General features: G+C 42.5%; 1 protein-coding gene across 7 annotated transcripts in view; it reads left to right on the forward strand.

Moving 5' to 3' along the window:
* The first annotated feature begins 5,080 nt into the window (after positions 1-5,080).
* LOC109264917 (general transcription factor II-I repeat domain-containing protein 2-like) overlaps positions 5,081-19,742 on the forward strand; it is a 30,970-nt gene continuing 16,308 nt past the window's right edge. The window contains exons 1-5 of one of the 7 annotated variants that reach the window (XM_053903739.1): positions 5,081-5,326; positions 5,809-5,904; positions 10,710-10,935; positions 12,033-12,119; positions 16,330-16,453. In XM_053903739.1, coding sequence (XP_053759714.1) covers positions 5,836-5,904; positions 10,710-10,935; positions 12,033-12,119; positions 16,330-16,453 — 506 coding nt within the window. In that variant the 5' untranslated portion in view covers positions 5,081-5,326; positions 5,809-5,835. Of the gene's footprint in view, positions 5,344-5,805; positions 5,905-10,709; positions 10,936-12,032; positions 12,120-16,329; positions 16,454-19,742 lie in introns of all 7 variants that reach the window. The other 6 variants (XM_053903742.1, XM_053903733.1, XM_053903732.1 and 3 more) reach the window with 6 other exon arrangements.

Below are 19,742 nucleotides of genomic sequence, written 5' to 3' on the forward strand. Positions count from 1 at the left end.
TGGAGCAAGTGATCCTAAGACCCGTGACAACAGGGGCAGATGTGTCCAGGCCCACAGTGCCAACAGCAGCATCCCGTCCGGGCTGGTTCCTGGAGCTCCCGTCACCCAGGCTCCTTGGTTTCTGCCCTTTTCGCTCTGCCAGCTGTCCTGGCCTTCCTGTTGCTGTTGTGAGCTACTGGGAGCCTTTCAATAAATTCCTTTTCTTCTTGAGTCGGCCAGAGTCGTTGGCTGTTTTTTGCAACGAAGAACCTTAACACGTGCATCCGTTCACTGGTTTGAAGATGACGCATTCTGTTTGTTCTACTAGTGGTTATCTTTATACGTTTCTAAGATGAGCAGATACTATCACTGTTTGTTAAAAGCCCAAACTACAGTAATACTTCTTAATCATCATTCTCTCTCACTGTTTTTAAAACTAGCTTTTTTTTTTTTTTTCAAGGCAAGAAAAGACGAGGACAGATTTAAGGCATTTGATCCTAGAAACATATGTACATTTTTCTAACAGCCTAAACCTCTTCAGCACAAGAAAAGAACCTGAGTGCGACAAAGCAGTAGGGTACAGAGGTGGTGAGCAAGGCCTCTGGAGTCAGGCCCCCTGGGTTTGAATCTCGGCTTAGCAGCTAATTAGCCTTAAAAGTCAGAATGGCCTTAGGCCAAAGTCAGACTGGACTGAAAGGTATTGATATTTCTGAACAAAGAATGTGCAACCTGCCTGCACACAAATAAGAGAACTCACAGGCTAAGAAGACAGCATCCTTCCAAACAGTGTCCAGGTTCCTAAATCTACAAGGTTTAGTGTGAGGATGGTAGTTACCCTCTCAGGTAAATGTCCCTTTGTGTGACCTCCTTTAATGCAGTCCCCTTTCACCCTCTTTCAAGCTTCTGCACAGGGCAGGGAAGGACAACTAGGGGGCTGTTTAGGAACAGAGGCCCAAGGCCCAGGTGAGGGATTCATACCAATTCTTTTTTTTTTTTTTTTAATGTTTAGTTTTGAAAGAGAGAGAGAGAGCTAGCATGAGGAAAACAAGCTGGGGAGGGGTGGGGGGTGGGGGCGCCGAGGATCCAAAGCAGGCTCTGTGCTGACAGTAGATAGCCCCCAGGTGAGGGATTCATGGAAGGCTGTACCTGGCTGGGGAAGAGTCCCCTGGCTCAGGAGAAGTGGCCACAGGCTGGGGCTAGACTGGAAGGCCCGGAAGCTGCTACCACATTCTCTGGAACATCTATAAGAGGAGCGGGATCTTTTTATCTATTATTCAAGTGTCTCCAGCAGCATGAAAGCAATGTGGGCATCAGTCATTCAGCTAGCACCACGTGCCAGCCATTGTACGGGGGTAGGACGGGGCATACAAACCTACTGGCCTAGAAGTGCTCTGACAGCTGGAACTCGGGGCGGCACCGAAGGGGGCACCTGCCTCAGTGGAGGGAAGGCGTCCAGGAGGAAGTGATGCTGCTCAAGACTCAAAGGCGGGGGAGAAGGAGACTGACTGGACTCTGAGCTTTGGCCAGGAGAGGCGGAACTTCTCTTATGACAATTCCACCAAAACTGAATCCAGGGGAGGAAGGGAGGGACCCTAGAGGGAATGCAGGCTGTCAGAAGGAGGAAGGGACACCGGGAGGCAAAAACACAGCAAAGCAGACTGCGCTCCACATTCATGGCTTTCACTCTGCGCACTTCCCTGGCTGCCCTTCCTGGAATTTGGATTTGGAATCTTTCTGCCAGTCGTTTTCCCTGGCTGGTTTACCTCATTAGACATGCATAGGCAGGATTTCTTTTGTTTCTATTTCAGTCAATTTTAAACAATGAAGTATACAGAATGAAAATGATACTTCTGTTCCCAACACCTACATAAACCACTGTTAGGCTCTTGGCAATTTGATTCCTATCATGTCCCCACACATATCCCCTCCCCCCATAATGAATAATAGATTGTTTTCAATCATTTGCTTTTCAAAACAAACTGCCTAGAACCATCAGGTAGAAGATTAATGGTTACAATGGGTGATGAAGCTGACAACACCCGGAACAGTCTGATCGATTTTAACTTCACTAAAGTGGGACAACCAGACCCTAAGTGCCTCCTAGAGGAAGGCAAGAGAATTACACGCCACCAACCATGAAGTCTTCTGCAAAAAACCCTGAGCCTTAATGTAACAGAGCCTCCAGATCTAACTACCAGTTTAAAAGAACACTGAGGTTGGACGAATATGTTCAAGATACCATGAAGAGGGGCGCCTGGGTGGCTCAGTCGGTTGAGCATCCGGTTTTGACTCAGGCCATGATCTCATGGTTCATTGAGTTTGAGTCCCACATTAGGCTTCGCACTGACAACGCAGAGCCTGCTTCAGATCCTGTGTTCCCCTCTCTCTGCCACTTCCCCACTTTCTCAAGTGCTCGCTCTCAAAAATAAACATTAAAGAAAAAAAAGATACCTTAAAGGTGTCATCCAAATCCAGAATGAGGTCAAATTCTATAGGACAAATGACTTGGTTTCTTCAATAAATAGATAGCATTTAAAAGAGGTTTTCTATTAAAGATTTTAAATGATTTGAGACAATAACAACCAAATGGAATGCGTAGAAACTTTTGAATCTTAATTCAAGCAAACCAACAGTAAGAAGGCATTTTGGAGACAGAAAATTGAACACAGACTAGCTATTAACTGGTATCAAGCCAATATCATGTTAATGTACATAATAAAGTGTTTATAGGTAGAATGATAGGATGCCTAGGATTCACATTAAAATACTCAAGTAAAAAAAAATGAAGGGAAGAGGGGGGAAAGTAAGGCAGGGAATAGTTGCAAAAAATTTGGCAAAAATATTGAAATTTTGAACCTGGGTGATGGGTAAAAGTGGATTCATTTTTTATTCTATTTAATGTATGTTTGGAAATGTTCATAATAAAATCCTTTTTTCTTTAATGTTTATTTATTAAAATTTTTTTTAAAGTTTTATTTATTTTTAAGACAGAGAGAGACAGAGCATGAGTGGGGATGGGGCAGAGAGAGAGGGAGACACAGAATCTGAAGCAGGCTCCAGGCTCTGAGCTATCAGCACAGAGCCCGATGCAGGGTTTGAACTCACAAACCTCAAGATCACGACATGAGCCAAAGTTGGGACGCTTAACCGACTGAGCCACCCAGGTTCCCTAATGTGTGAAATCTTTATTGCAAACTTAAAAAGAATTTTATTATGGGGGCACCTGGGAGGCTCAGTCAGTTGAGTGTCCGACTTCGGCTCAGGTCATGATCTCACAGTTCATGAGTTCAAGCCACACACCGGGCTCTCTGCTGACAGCACAGCACAGAGCCTGCTTCGGATCCTGTCTCCCTCTCTGCTTTTCCCCTTCTTGTGCTCTCTCTTAAAAATAAACATTAAGAAATATTTTAAAAAATTCACGTCTATCAGTGTGACTGCTTCTTTATTATTTAGATACCTATAAGTGGAATTATTAAATATAAGGAATGAGAATTTTTACCTTGATTGGAAATTGACAAAGTTCTCTGTGAGTGACTGTAATGAGGGGGTTCAGGGCACACTATCCCGAAGTATGGCACCTTGGCATATTGAATATTTTAAGCTAAATGAATTTGAACAAAGCAGGTGCAGAGAGGACTCTGAGGCAAAGGGTACCCTCCCTGTATGCGGAGGAAAGGAGCACCCTTTTCTCCAAGACACCATGAGGAATATGAACCAACAGGCCTTGCTGTTTTCTCTGGTTTCCCACACTGAGCTCATACTCCTTTGTCCCATTCTGTGTTCCCACAAGTCTCCACTCTTCATCAAACAGCATAAAACACTCAGGCTTAACCACTTCTTCAGGTCTTCCTTTTGAAGGCTCCAGTGTTACATAAAACTTATGATGAAGAAACTTACATGCTTTTCTCTTGTTTACCTCTTTTGTCCCCCAACCCAGAATTTAGGAGGATAGAGCAAAAAAAAAAAAAAAAAAAAAAAAAAAAAATGTATTTTCTTCCCTACAGTAGCAATTTGCCAGTTTCCCACAATCCTAAAATACTGTCCAAAATACTGTTTGAGGTTTTAAATTCTGTTAATCTGACGGATACAAATGGTATCTTATTAAATTGTATTTTCCTGACAGTTGTATGGTCGAGCACGGTTTCACACTCTTTTGTGCTACTTAAACGTCTTCTGAAAATTGCTTTTCGTATCCTTTGTCCATTTTTGTCTTTTATTAATATGTCTCTTATTACTGATTTAAAACAAAATTTTAAGTGAACTCTCTACCACATGTGGTGTTGAAAGTCACAACCCCCAAGATCAAGAGACTCATGCTGCACGGACTGAGCTACCCAGGCACCCCTCTTATTCCTGATTTTAATAAGAATGCTTTTTACTTAGCGTCATCACATCTTTCACTTTTACAGATAGGCATTATTTCAAATGATATGGTATTTTATTAACAACACCTAAATCACAAGTGTGTTTCGAGAAGTCCATGATAAAATGTGTGAAAAGCAACTATGCCGGGCACAAAACAGGTATTGATGATTTGGGCTAGAGCCATCACCAACGTCACTGGCGGCGTGGCGGCGGTGCCCGGGGTCGAGAGACCGTCCGCCAATCCCTCCTGTCGGGTCGCAGCCTCTGATGCCCTGCGCCTCCCTCTCGGCTACGAGCAGGTGGCGGCCTCACCGGGTTAACTGAGCGCCTGGAACCTATCTACCCTTGCTCACGAGCGGGCAACGAGTGGCTGCTTTTATGACTGCCATTCACTTTCTCCGGACCCACCGACAAGGGTGTACCGGGACGTGGGACCACCCGCCAGGTCCCCAAACCTAACAGGACTTGCACCTTCTACTCGGCCAACCTGAACCGCCCACGAAAACCGACGAAAACCAACCAAGATGTCCGCTCTGTGCGCAGGCGCAGCATTAGTGGCCCTGGCTCGAGACCCCGCCCCCAGGCTCGCGCTCTCAGTCTCCTCCTGGGGCCCGCGTCTCGGATTGGCCCAGAGACTGTGCGGGCTCTGATTGGCCGACGCGGAGGCACGAGGGCTCCGTCTCCTTCCGGAGAGCGTTCAGCACGGGTTTAGAGTCCAGGGCGGCCGCTGGGAGGGCGCTCCGGGTCTGCTGGCGCCAGGGGCTTCCTGTTCGGCTCTGCAGTGCGCGGTGGCTCGCTGGGCCCTGGGTGGGCGGGGCCGCACCCCCGCAGTCGCCTGTAAAGGAGGGACCAGACTGTGCGGGTTAACTTGACAAGTGGCGGCTCTAGGTTCTGGTGCGAGACTCCTCATTTGTGTTGTAAATTTGGACGGAGGTAGAGATGGACGCTGCTCTACTTAACACTGAGTTCTCAGTCTGGAAAGGTAAAGACATTTGAACTGTAGGTACTGATTTTTGACCTGTATGGGGGCTTTATTTTGGCCCGGTGTGCTTTCATTTGAGCAGTTGGTAGTGGAATTAATTTTTAAAAACATCGAAATTATTTGAAAACGCGTGGTGAAGGGAGCCGATGAGAGGGAAAGGGAGGAATTCTTGGAAGCTTGCCTAATACCTTGAGGAGTTACCATTTCTAGGTTTTGGCAGAAATCACGGTATGGGACATCTGACCTACAGACATTTACCAAAAATTATCTTTTTCGATATATTTTGTTACTCCCCAGTGTGAGCAAAATATTCCAAATATAACTAACTTTAGGATAAGGCCTAAATTTATTACAAGTAGAATTCTTACAAATAGAATTTATTGCAAATTGAAACTTATTGCAGATACTAGAGGCAAAAGGTACCTAGCATGGAATGTCAAAGGCCCTGTGATGAGCCTAATAATCTTGTCCATTGTAAGCAGGAAAAAAAGCAAGATGAACTGAAGAAAATGAGTTTTTTTCCAAAGGACATAGAATATGGGGAAGATGAGATGTCAGACGATGGAAGTAGAGATGAGGTAATTATATATACAGCACGTGGCATAATGACTTCCTACTGTCAGAATCCAGAGTAAAACAGTTAAACTGCCTTGTTTAATCCCAAAAGTGGTATCCTGAACACTTTCTGACTAGTTTCACAAGCCCACCCTCTAGACTCAGTGCTAAAATCTGACAGTCACTTTTAGAAAAAAAAATTACAGACCACTCCCATGAGCATGGATGCAGAAATTCCAAACAGAATCTTATGGAGTCAACTACCCGCGTCCTGTAAAAAGAATAATGATACGTTGTGAGACGTGAGGTTTGTTTCGGGGGAATGCAAAAGTGTTTTTTTTGTTTGAAAAGTGATATTGGTTGCCTGGAAATACTGGCTTGAAAGGAAATCTCTTGATTTGTCAGACTGCCATTAAATGCCATTAAATGTCTTTAGTTTGTTTGCCCGCCAAACATCTCTGTTTCCATATTTATTCTTTTGACAAACGTTTAGGTCCCTACTACATTCTCTGCTTCTGGCTGGGAGCCTCTGTATTAGCATTTGAATATGGACGGGTTTAAGTTAAGTCCTGAAAGAACTGAGGTGGATGAGTGAGGACACAGCTAATGAATAGTGAATGTTTCATGTCTGCAGCCACTGTGCTCGGGCTTAATGCATTAAGTGACCATATTAGGCAGGCGGCATCAGCCCCATTTTATAGATGGGAAAACAGATGTAGCCATTAACTAACTTGCCCATGGTTTTAGAACTAATAAGCGACACAGCCAGGATTATCCATGGTTCTGCAGAATCCAAAGCCCTTACCCCTTCCCAGCTCATTTTTTTTTTTTGTCTTCCCCCCAAGCATTCGTTGTAAGAGGCAGTCAACAATCATTTATTGTCCACTTTGAGCAACCAGTTGTATAAAAGAAACTTTCCTCAGCCCTATTCAGTCTAGTAGTTGTTTTAATCAATCAAAAGTAAATTATCCATACATACCGTTTGATTTTAATTTAAAACATTAAATATATATTCATTTACCAATCCTTTGATGTGGGACTAAGGTTTTGTCTTTGACTTTGGGTTCAGCATTGGAATAATTTGTCTTCCCTGTACAAAGTACACCCATAAGTGCATCTTCTGTAATTTGAAGGTTTTTTTTTTTTTTAAGTTTATTTATTTTGAGAGACAGCGTGAGTGGGGGAGGGGCAGAGACAGAGGGAGAGGGAGACAGAATCCCAAGCAGACTCTGCACTGTCAGCACAGAGCCGGATGTGGAGCTTGAACTCTGTGAGATCATGACCTGAGCTGAAATCAAGAGTCAGACACTTAACTGACTGAGCCACCCAGACGCCCTGAAGTTTGTTTCTTTTTTTTATTAAATTTTTTTTTAAATGCTTATTTTATTTTTGAGAGAGAGAGAGACAGAGCATGAGCAGGGAAGGGGCAGAGAGAGAGGGAGACACAGAATCTGAAGCAGGCTCCAGGCTCTGAGCTGTCAGCACAGAGCCTGACGCGGGGCTCAAACTCACGAACCTCGAGATAATGACCTGAGCCAAAGTCGGATGTTTAACTGACTGAGCCACCCAGGTGCCCCAAGTTTGTTTCTTTAGAGCAAAGAAAACCAGAAAGACTACTAGTAAAGCGATTTGAATGCTCCTACATATTTACCATTTTTTCCATCCTTTTATGGCTGCTCACCCACACCTAACCTGACTACAGGTTTTTAAGCTTTATCTAATATGTCCAAAGCATTCAACTTGGTTTTCATAGATTTAGTAACTTACTTTTTGCATGATTGGTTTGTATGATTTGGTTATGTAATTGAAACTGCAAATACGATGGTCACTTGCAGGTTTGGAACAAACGCAATTGATGCTTTTTAAGGATATACTTTAGCCGTATGGAACAGAAATGCCTGGGTGTATTTTGAGTACCATAGAGGAACCTGCTAGCCACACATGCTTGGCATTTCATGGATGGCAAGTTAGTAAGTCCTGTTTGGAATTGAGACTGTCATTTAATCTAGCCATAGATATGTTATATGATGGTTAGACACAGTTAAGAGAACATCTAATGTATTATGATGGTCACTATACATTGCATTAGCTTTCCATACCGATCAGCCAGAGGTTCTTGGTGAATGCAACTTTTTATTTTATTTTATTATTTTTTTAATTTTATTTTTTGTTTTTTAAAATTTACATCCAACTTAGTTAGCATATAGTGCAACAATGACTTCAGGAGTAGATTCCTTAGTGCCCCTTACCCATTTAGCCCATCCTCCCTCCCTCAACCCCTCCCGTAACCCTCAGTTTGTTCTCCATATTTATGAGTCTCTTCTGGTTTGTCCCCCTCCCTGTTTTTATATTATCTTTGTTTCCCTTCCCTTATGTTCATCTGTTTTGTCTTTTAAAGTCCTCATGTGAGTGAAGTCATATGATTTTTGTCTTTCTCTGACTAATTTCGCTTAGCAGAATACCCTCTAGTTCCATCCACGTGGTTGCCAATGGCAAGATTTCATTCTTTTTGATTGCCGAGTAATACTCCATTGTATATATATACCACATCTTCTTTATCCATTCATCCATCGATGGACATTTGGGTTCTTTCCATACTTTGGCTATTGTTGATAGTGCTGCTATAAACATGGGGTGCATGTGTCCCTTCGAAACAGCACACCTGTATCCCGTGGATAAATGCCTAGTAGTGCAATCGCTGGGTCGTAGGGTAGTTCTGTTTTTAGTTTTTTGAGGAACCTCCATACTGTTTTCCAGAGTGGCTGCACCAACTTGCATTCCCATTGGTGAATGCAACTTTTGCTTTGGAACTCAGACTCTGGTAGCTTAGAGGAAAACAGGAGTAGTCACATAATATTTTTCTTAGGCTGATAAGCATGTGATGTGGTTCTCGACTGTTCACACTGGTCACCCTTGGTCATTAAAGTGTGGTTCTTATAATCCTTGATTAGTGCAGCATGTAGTAATACTGTTGCAATTAGATGAACTTTTAAGGTAACCAGAACCTAAAGCTGGCTCATTGAAATTATTTCATTAAAACTCTCATCTTTGGGACACCTGGCTGGCTCAGTAGAGCATGTGACTCTTGATCTCTGGGTTGTAAGTTCAAGCTCCACGTTGGGTATAGAGATTACTAAAAATGAATAGATTAAAAAAATAAATAAATAAAACCCTAATCTCTTTCACCTAACTTCCCTGATCCCACATCATTACCATGCCAGATGCACTGGTCCCCCTCATCTGCTTGCCTATAAATTGTGTTCATAATCAGTAATGCTAATCACATGTACTTATCTCTTCCTATGATGTGGATTGAGGGCTATATATATATACACACCAGTTTGCTGGGGTTGCCTTAATAAAATATCACAGACTGGGTGGCTGAACAGCAGAAGTTTATTTGCTCACAGTTCTGAAAACTGGAAGTTGAAGATCAAGCTGTTGGCAGGTTTGGTCTTCTGAAGCCTCTCTCCTTGGCTTGTAAATGTCTGCTTTCTCAGTGTTTATTCACGTAGTCATTCGTCTGTCATCTGTGGCCTAATCTCTTATAAGGACAGCAGTCATATTGGATTAGGGCCAGTGTAACAACCCCATTTTAACTTAATTACTTCTTTAAAGGCCTGTCTCCAGATACAGTAATACTCTTTTTTTTTTTTTAATTTTTTAACATTTATTTATTTTTGAGAGACAGAGCGTGAGTGGGGGTGGGGCAGAGAGAGAGGGAGACACAGAATCTGAAGCAGGCTCCAGGCTCTGAGCTGTCAGCATAGAGCCCAACACAGGACTCGAACCCACAGACCGTGAGATCATGACCTGAGCCAAAGTCGGATGCTTAACCGACTGAGCCACCCAGGCGCCCCCAGTAATATGTTTAGATGCTGGGGATTAGGACTTTGACATATGAATTTTAGTGGGATATAGTTCAGCCCGTAACACCAGTAATGCCTTCCCTGTATTATGACACGGTTCTAGGTAGCACTGGCAAGATAAAGACAGTGCTTCTCTTAATTGCCCATCTTGTTCTTTTGTGTATGGTGAAACTGCATTCAGTGCTTTACTAAAATTGTCATCTTTAGGTATCTAATTTTATAATACCACGCCCAGTTATTAGTAGCCGTGGGGTGGGAATTGATGGTATAATTAGAAAACATGACGGGGCGCCTGGGTGGCGCAGTCGGTTAAGCGTCCGACTTCAGCCAGGTCACGATCTCGCGGTCCGTGAGTTCGAGCCCCGCGTCAGGCTCTGGGCTGATGGCTCGGAGCCTGGAGCCTGTTTCCGGTTCTGTGTCTCCCTCTCTCTCTGCCCCTCCCCCGTTCATGCTCTGTCTCTCTCTGTCCCAAAAATAAATAAAAAACGTTGAAAAAAAAATAAAAAGAAAACATGAGACTCAATGTTTGGGGCTTGGCTCTCATTCCCGGGTATGTTCTAGTCGTCCGTTGTGGGAGGCTCTTCACTCTGATGTATATTTGTATGCAAAGATTTGGCACTCTAAAGGCATGTGGAACCATCTAAACAGTAGTTGACTTGGCATATTTTCCTAGGGCAGTAGCTTGGATACTCCTAGAAACTAGCTCCTTCCCTGTAAAGATTCTGATTGGATAACTCTAAGTGAAGTCTAGGAATTTGTTTTTCTTTTCCTTTTTCTTAAGACGAGCACGTCAGGTGGCGCTGGGAGCTCTCTTACTGCACATTGAGAAGTTCATCTCAGATCAACATAGACATTGACATATGTGCCTGACCAAATCTTGCCCTTGCTGACTGTATATGTGGCTGTAACCTCTTGGGCAGGGGGAGGACCTGCTTTCATTGTTGCTACTTCTCCTCTAGGCTGTCGTCCCTCAGAAAAATGGTGGGAAGGTTACTACCGCTCCAGAAAATAAAGTCGGGGGGAAAACGTCTCTGGCTCCCGTGGTTGCTGAGAAACTAACATCACCACACAGGAAGACAGCCACATGGGCCAAATTGCCAAAAGACAGGAGGAGTGCCAAGAAGAGAAGTGGAAACGATGAGGAGGAAGAAGATAAGAACATGGAGTTGGGCCAAGATGAGAAAGGTAACGAGTCCTCTTCCAGAGGCGGTCCTGGCTAGTGGCTACAAGATAGCAAGGGTCAGCCCTGTGTCCTTCCACATTGCTGTTAGAGGCGTTCTGCCAAGATACCCCCCTTCAGAAAGTTGCCGTGGCAATCCCTGGCTGATTTTTCAGGCCTGGCTTCATTGAGGAGGAAATCTCAGTGGACATTTGACCTCTGCTGTCCCCATGACCAGAATCAGTTTTCACTGAACATTATACATTGATTGTTTCTGTCGTGGTGCCGTGAGCCACGCGCGTTAATAGTCCCCCAAACTTAATTCTCAGTGATTTTGTTTTTGTCTTGATGGAATCTATGTAACATTTTAAATTGTATTGCTTCCAGGAGTGCCTGGCTGGCTCAGTCAGTGGAACATATGACTCTGAATCTCAGGGTTGTGAGTTTGAGCCCCATGTTGGGTGTAGAGATTACTTAAAAATTAAAAAAAAAGATACTGCTTCCAAATAAGTAATTATTATATTTTTATTAAAATACAATGGGAATGCATTTAAAGTTATTTCAAAATAAAAGGTTAAAGTGGCAGTGAATTTTTTTTTTTTTTTTTTTTTTGGTTTGTGTATTATAGCCAGATTTACGGGAAGTTTTTCTGAAAGAACAATTTGTTATTCTCATTCTTAATAAGTCTGTCTAATTGATTAGGTAGGTTTTCATTTAGAATCTGAAAAAGAAGATGTGTATTCTACATGGGTCAGAGGGAGAAAGCTCTTCCTGTAGGGGTTGGGGACAGTGACTGAGGAAAAGGGCTGTGAGGAAGAAGAGGAAGAGGAAGGTCAGAATGACCTAAATCAGTTCAGTAGAGGGGTGGCCCGTATCAAGGAATTCAGGTTGTAAGGGAAGCCCTTGGGCAGAGGCTGTTGGATTTCTTTTAGCAACTTGAAGAACTTTCTGATTAGTTTATAAATGCTTTCACAAGTACTCTGACCAGACCTAACCTATGTGTTTTGTGAAGAGTAGACATACCATAGGTATGATATTTGTGATTAGAGTAAAAGCTTCCGGTTTACTCATTAGTGGTACAGACAGATCATTAAAAATATAGTATTCTGGCTTTTGCCCACAGAGCCTATCAAAAAAACACCTGATAAATGGAAGAAGGAGATGGCTAAACAGAAGGCTTTCCCTGGAATCAAAAAACAGAGATTGGAAGGTAACTTGTTTGTTGTGTTTTAAAGCACAAGACAAAACATGGAGACTTACGTATTGGTTAAGTGTAGGTATGATGTTTGTGGACAAGGCGAAAGCCCAAGTGATAAACAAGGGGATTTTTATTGCAGTTTGGCGTTACAATATGCCAGAAACTTTAACGGAGTTTTCTTTTAGCATCATTGTTACTGAACTGTTTATTTGAGTTCTTTTCTTTCTTTCTTTCTTTCTTTCTTTCTTTCTTTCTTTCTTTCTTTCTTTCTTTTTCTTTCTTTCTTCTTAACCTTTTTGTATGGCAGTTGAACCACCTGTAACTTTCAGACTGTTGGAAACCTGAATTTCAACAAAACCGCTGCTGAACTAAAAACTGGTCTCAGTGAGTTTTTTGCTAAAAATGATCTCACAGTGGTTGATGTCAGAGTTGGCATGTCCAGGTAAATACTGATAGATGAAGAATGTTAAATCGATCAGCCCAGCATTATTATCCCTGGAGAAATTATGAGTTCCCGTATTTTTCTGTTTCATTGTGGGTTACCAGACTTCTGTCTCATCAGATCCTTCTGTTACCTGCTGTTCACCCTTTAGTGGGGTTTCACATCAGTCTCTGGCAGTTCAAAGTGAGTACAGTAGTCTCATATCCGCGGGGAAAACATTCTAAGATCCCCAGTGGATGCCTGACACCACAGATAGTACTGAACCCTGCGTATACTATGTTTTTTCTTTTACAACATACCTGTGATAAAGTTGAATTTATAACTTAACCACACTAAGAGATGAACAACAATACAACAAAATAGAACAATTGTAACAGTATACTATAATGAAAGTTACATGAATGTGGTTTGTCTCTCAAAATATTTTTACTCTGCTATGCACACCCTCTTTCTTGTGATGCTGTGAAATCACAAAATGCCTCCGTGATGAGATGGGGTGAGGTGCGTGGTATAGGCGTTGTGACCTCGCTTTAGAGTGCTGTTGACATTTTGAAGCTAGGTCAGAAGGAGGATTGTCTGCTTCCAGACCACACAATTGACTGTGGATAACTGCAACCACGGATAAGAGGGGCTACTATATTTAAAATCTTTCCATGGCTCTTAGAAAATCCATTGTATTGGGGCATCTGGGTGGCTCAGTCAGTTAAGCATCTGACTTGGATTCAGGTCAAGATCTCACGGTTCGTGAGTTCAGTTCCCATGTGGGGCTCTCTGCTGTTAGCACAGAGCCCGCTTTAGATCCTCTGTCCCTTTCTTTCTCTGCCCCTCCCTCACTCACATGCATGTACTCTCTCTCTCATAAATATAAATTTTAAAAAATTTATTTAAAAAAATCCATCATATTAAATTGCTATCCCATTTTTCCAATTGAAATGTTAAAATAATCCCGAGATTCTCCTTGTCTTTACAGAAACATACTTCCATGATTTTCTACAGTGAGTGATGTTATTTGCCCACGATTATTTTATTTTATTTTACTTTATTATTTCTTAAATATATTTATTTTGAGAGAGCACAAGCAAGGGAGGGGCAGAGAGAGAGGGAGAAAGAGAGAATCCCAACAGGCTCCACACGGTCAACTTGGAGCCCGAAGGGGGCTCAAACTCATGAACTGTGAGATCACGTCCTGAGCCAAAACTGAGTCCAGCACTTAATGGACTAGGCCACCCAAGCGCCCCTGCCCAGAATTATTTTAAACTAAGCTGCACATTTAATCGTAGCCCCCTCACTTTGGTGGCAAATATAGGTTCTGTATCACTTCTGCTTTTTTTGCCAAGTTGAATTTCATCTTTCTCACTTCTTTTTCATCAGAAGCGTATTTCCTGGGTGTGAGCATATTTTATAGTACTCAGACTGTCTTAGGTAAAAACAAACAAAAAATAATAATAGTAACAGGGGCACCTGGGTGGCTCAGTCAGTTGAGCGTCCGACTTCTGCTCAGGTCATGATCTCGCAGTTTGTGAGTTCGAGCCCCGTGTCGGGCTCTGTGCTGACAGCTCAGAGCCTGGAGCCTGCTTCGGATTTTGTGTCTCCCTGTCTGCACTTTCCCCGCTTGCACTCTGTCTCTTTCTCTCTCAAAAATAAATAAACATTAAAAAAATAATAATAATAGTAAACATTCATTGAGCACTCACTGTTCCAGGCACTGTTCTTCGTTCCTTATTTCTATTAACTCATTGAACCTGTTAAGACAATCCTCAGTGGTAATTATTGCTGTTCTTCCCATTTCACAAAGAAAATTTAGGCACAGAGAAGTTAAGTAATGTGCCCAACATCACACAGTTAGAAAGTGGCAGAGCTTGGAGTTGAACCCAGCACTCTGGCTCCAGAGCCTACGCCACAACTTTTGTCACATCGCTCTTACGGTTTTTGTTAACTTTTTGTTTGTAATTTGCAATAAATAAGAACCCTTTTTGCATTAAAAAAAAAATCTTTCTGTAATAGCCCTTGCGTTTGCTAATACGTTCCTCATTAGGAGTGATATTTTTGTTCTAATTCACGAATGCACATGGATTTTTCTTAAAACAAAAATTCAAAACCTTACTTTTAAACTTCATTTTCTATAGGTTTTGGTTAAATTTGGTCAGTTGCTAAACAGAAAACTAATAAAAGATTTCAGCAGGTGAATTTGCACTGACTTCATCCCTTGATCCAGAACAGGCTTTCTCCATTTTGGCACTATTGACATTTTGGGCCGGATAATTTGTGGGGGACTGTCCAGTTCATTGCAGGCTCTGTAGCAGTGTGCCTGGATTCTCCCCACTGAGTAGTAGAAGCACTCCCCCAGTTGTGACAGCCAGAATGTCTCTAGACATCGTCAAACTTGCCTATAGGTGAGAACCACTCCTTTGGTTACTTTATTGGCATTCTTATTGCTGGTTGGTGGAGCCTTAGTTTTAAATTGTAAATGACTCAGTGCTGATTTCCACTTTCACATCCAGTGTGACTAGCCAACCAGAAGTCATGTGCCTCTTGATCTTACTTGGTGTTTTTTTCCCCTTTTACATCTCTGTAGGAAATTTGGTTATGTGAATTTTAAATCTGCTAATGATCAGGGAAAAGCCTTGAAACTTAGTGAGACAAAGGTCCTTGGGAATGAAATTAAATTGAGAAAACCAAAAGGAAAGGAAGTAAAGAAAGGTATGTAAACAAGGTAATTTATTTATAGATAACTGTGGGGGCGCCTGGGTGGCTCAGTTGGTTAAGCGGCCGACTTCGGCTCAGGTCATGATCTCACGGTTCGTGAGTTCGAGCCCCGCGTCGGGCTCTGTGCCGACAGCTCAGAGCCAGGAGCCTGCTTTGGATTCTGTGTCTCCCTCTCTCTGCTCCTTCCCCACTCACACTCTGTCTCTCTCTCTCAAAAATAAGTAAACATTATAGATAACTGTGTATCTAGAAGACTCTGGGTCAGGAACTAGTAGTATCAGATTCTTTCTTATTGTGTACAAGTACTTAGTTACCACCAGGTCACCTGCTTCCACAGCACAAACTTTATCTGCATTGCTCTCACCCTGTGTGCTCTAGCTGCCTGGCTCACCTTCCCTGTCATAGCATCCTTTGTCTACAGTGCTCTCTGTCATTATGTATCTTTCCTTCTCTGCCATAATGTTCTCTGTAGGACTCAGTCCCTGACCACCTGCAGCCCATCCATAGAATCTCAGTTTAAAGGTCACTTCCTCAGATCAGAAAAAATTTCCCTTCCAGACTAGATTAAGTCTTTTTTTTTTGGGGGGGGGGGGGAGTATGGGGGATTTCCTTTCCTTTCCTTTCCTTTCCTTTCCTTTCCTTTCCTTTCCTTTCCTTTCCTTTCCGGTAATCTCTCCACTCAATGTGAGGCTTAAACTCATGGCCCAGAGGTCAAGAGTTGCATGCTTTTCTGATTGAGCCAGCCACGCGCCCCTAGGTTAAGTCTTTACTAGATGTTCTCATTTCCCTTTTACTTTTCCTTCTTAGCACTTATCAGAGTTTGTAATTATGTGACTGTATGTTTGCTAGCCTTTTCCTCCAAGGCCACATTCCCAAGAGTAGAAACCTGTATTTTCATGTACCATGTAGCATAGGCCCTCACCCAGATGTGTGTTCAAACATTTGTTAAATGAAGGACTATGTATTGCTATTAACACCCCCTAACTCTTGGAGAAGTATTTTTCCTCCCTTGTAGAACTTTTGATGCTTATTAGATCTGAACTCAGACTGAAAATATGCTTTTGTGTTACATAGCTCGAAATACCAAAACACTTTTGATCAAGGACTTGCCTGATAAAGTCACTCAGCGTGAGTTAAAAGAAGTGTTTAAGGATGCCTTTCAAATCAGATTGGTGAGCAAGGATGGGATGAATAAAAGGTGTGTTTTGTACCGGTGTTGAAAAACAATGTATTTCTACTGGGTTCAGACATAACAGAATTTCACTACATTCTCCCAAGTCACTTAGGCCTGATTTTAGAAAACAAAAGAGTAGTTATCCAACCTTTCTACCAGTAGGCATAAAAAACTGAAGGGGGCAGGGGCGCCTGGGTGGCTCAGGTCATGATCTTGCGGTTTGTGAGTTCAAGCCTTGCATGCTTCAGATTCTGTGTCTCCCTCTCTCTCTCTCTGCCTCTCCCCTGCTTGCACTCTCTCTCTGTCTCTCTCTCAAAAATAAATAAACATTAAAAAAATTTTTTAAAAAGGAAAAAAGAGAATAAAAAAAACTGAAGGGGGCATCATAAATGGACAGTCAGAAGTTTCTAGAAAACTGTAGTGGTGTCATTGAGAAATGAAGGCTTATGCTACCAAGTTCGAGACTGAAGATTGGAAGAATTCAGTCATAGATCATCTCCATTCTTCTCTCTCCAGGGCTGACTCCAGTAAAACAGCACACTTGGTGAATTGCCTGGACAGGTGGCCAAACAAGCATTGAATTGGCCCGTTAGAACTACGTTGTAACAGGGGCGCCTGGGGGGCTCAGTTAAACATTCGACTTCAGCTCAGGTCATGATCTCAGTTTGTGAGTTTGAGCCCCGCATTAGCCTCTGTATTAATATAGCTCGGAGCTTGGAGCCTCCTTCAGATTCTGTGTCTCCCTAGCTTTCTGCCCCTCCCCTGCTCACATTCTGTCTCTCTCTCAAAAATAAATAAATATTAAAAAGACAACAACAACCTTAAAGCCATCATCGGTAAAAAAAAAAAAAAAACAAGGGGGGGGGCGCACCTGCGTGGCTCAGTTGGTTAGGCCTCTGACTTTGGCTCAGGACATGATCTCACTGTTCTTGAGTTCGAGCCCCACACTGGGCTCTGTGCTGACATCTCAGAACCTGGAACCTGCTTCAGATTCTGTGTCTTTCTCTCTGCTCCTATCCTGCTTGTGCTGTCCCTTCCAAAATAAACATTTAAAAACAATTTTTTTTAAAAAAGAACTGTGTTGTAATAATTAATGAAACACTAGCACTACGTATCTAGGCTTTGGTAGAGTAAGAGGGTGAATGTGGTGAAATCAGAAAGGATGGAGTAGGATGTATTTTGAAAGGAATTCTCTTTTTTTTTTAAATTTTTTAATTTTTATTTTTTTTAATGTTTTTACTTATTTTTGAGACAGAGAAAGAGCATGAGCAGGGGAGGGGCAGAGAGAGAGGAAGACACAGAATCCAGAGCAGGCTCCAGGCTCTGAGCTGTCAGCACAGAGCCCGACGTGAGGCTCGAACTCACGGACCGTGAGATCGTGACCCGAGCTGAAGTCGGCCGCTTAACCGACTGAGCCACCCAGGCTCCCCTGGAACTCTCTTTTTTAAAAATCTTTTTAATGTTTATTTTTGATAGAGAGACAGAGTATGAGTGGGGGAGGGGCAGAGAGAGAGGGAGACACAGAATCCAAAGTAGGCTCCAGGCTCTGAGCCGTCAGCGCAGAGTCCGATGTGGGGCTCAAACTCACAAACTGTGAGATCATGACCTGAGTGGAAGTCAGACGCTTAACTGACTGCGCCACCCCGGCACCACCACCACCTCCCCCTTTTTTTAAAGTAAGCTCAAAACTGCCTCATGTAAGGCTTGAAGTTAGAACCCTAAGATCAAGACCTGAGCTGAGATCAAGAGTGAGATGCTTAGCTGACTGAGCCACCCACACAACCCTCTTTTTTTTTTTTTTTTTAAGATTTTGATAATTTTTTTTCAGTTTTTTTATTTTGAAAGAAAAAGAATGAGTGGGGAAGGGGCAGAGAGAGAGGGAGAGAGAGGATCCCAAGCAGGCTCTGTTATCATCTGCACAGAGCCCTATGTGGGACTTGAACTCATGAACCGTGAAATCATGACCTGAGGCAACATCAAGAGTTGGACGCTTAATTGAGCCATCCAGGTGCCCATTAAAATTTTATTAATAAAAAATTTTAATGTTTATTTTTGAGGGAGGGAGACAGAACGTGAGTGGGGGAAGAGCAGAGAGAGAGGGAGACACAGAATCTGAAGCAGGCTCCAGGCTCCAAGCTGTCAGCACAGAGCCTGATGTGGGGCTTGAACCCATGAACCATGAGATCATGACCTGAGCCGAAGTTGGACGCTTAACCTACTGAGCCACCCAGGTACCCCTATTTTAAGGCAGCCCTTAAGACTTTATTTTTAAGTAATCTCTACCCACTGTGAGGCTCGAACTTACAACCCCTAGATCAAGAGTCCCATGCTCCACCAACTGAGCCACTCAGAGGCGCCTATTTTGGAGGAATTCTTAATGAGGTGCAGCTGGCGTATCAGAGTTACAGATACATTTGAGTGAAAATTGTTGGAGTAGGTAAACTCTAAAATAGTCTATACCAGTATATTCTGAATAACATCTCTAGAAAAGAATCCTACCAATTCAGAAAACAAGTCTGAAAGGATGAATCCCATATTGTTAGCAATTAGCTATTGTCAGTGTTTTCTGTGAGGAGATTGGGGACTCTGCCATGCTTACAGTCAGAAACACTGGAAAACAACAAAAAGTTGCTGCCAAAAACCATAGAATTTCTCTAATGATATTTAAATAAGTTTTGATTACATATACTTAAGTCTTCAGAATCATTCCTTTACATGAAGAATTATTATAAAGGGGAGATAGCGGAAGCCAAGGAATCCATGGCCGTATTAAATAAAGCCTAATACCTATGTCAGAAGCGAGTGTGGTACATTCTTCAAGCATATTCTTACTCAGCAGATCCTTTCTACTTATCTTTCACCGAAGTAAGTTACAGGTTCATGAAGGTTTACGTTGAAAGTATGGAATCATAAAGTACTAGAGGAAGACATGGAGAATGTTTTTGTTTTATTTGTTTTTAAAGACTTTATTTTTAAGTAATCTCTACATCCAATGGGGGGCTGGAACTCACAATCCCAAGATCAAGAGTCACATGTTCTTCCAACTGAACCAGCTGGACTCTGCTGTTTGTTTGTTTTTAATCTTCAGCAGGGGAAGACCCGTTGAGTGTGACACAAATCCTGGAAGCCCTAAAAGAATAGATAAGTTTGACTGCATAAATATAAAGTATTTCTGTGTGGGGGAAAAAATCCCTTAAGCAAAGTCAAAAGACAAGTGACAAACCAGGAAAAAAAAATTGTAATTTCTATCAAAACTGAGGGCTAATAGGGGTGCCTGGGTGGCTCAGTCGATTAACCTTCCGACTTTGGCTCT

Source organism: Panthera pardus, unplaced genomic scaffold (assembly GCF_024362965.1).
Source record: "Panthera pardus isolate Hobbes unplaced genomic scaffold, ASM2436296v1 HiC_scaffold_10, whole genome shotgun sequence".
NCBI lineage: Eukaryota > Metazoa > Chordata > Mammalia > Carnivora > Felidae > Panthera > Panthera pardus.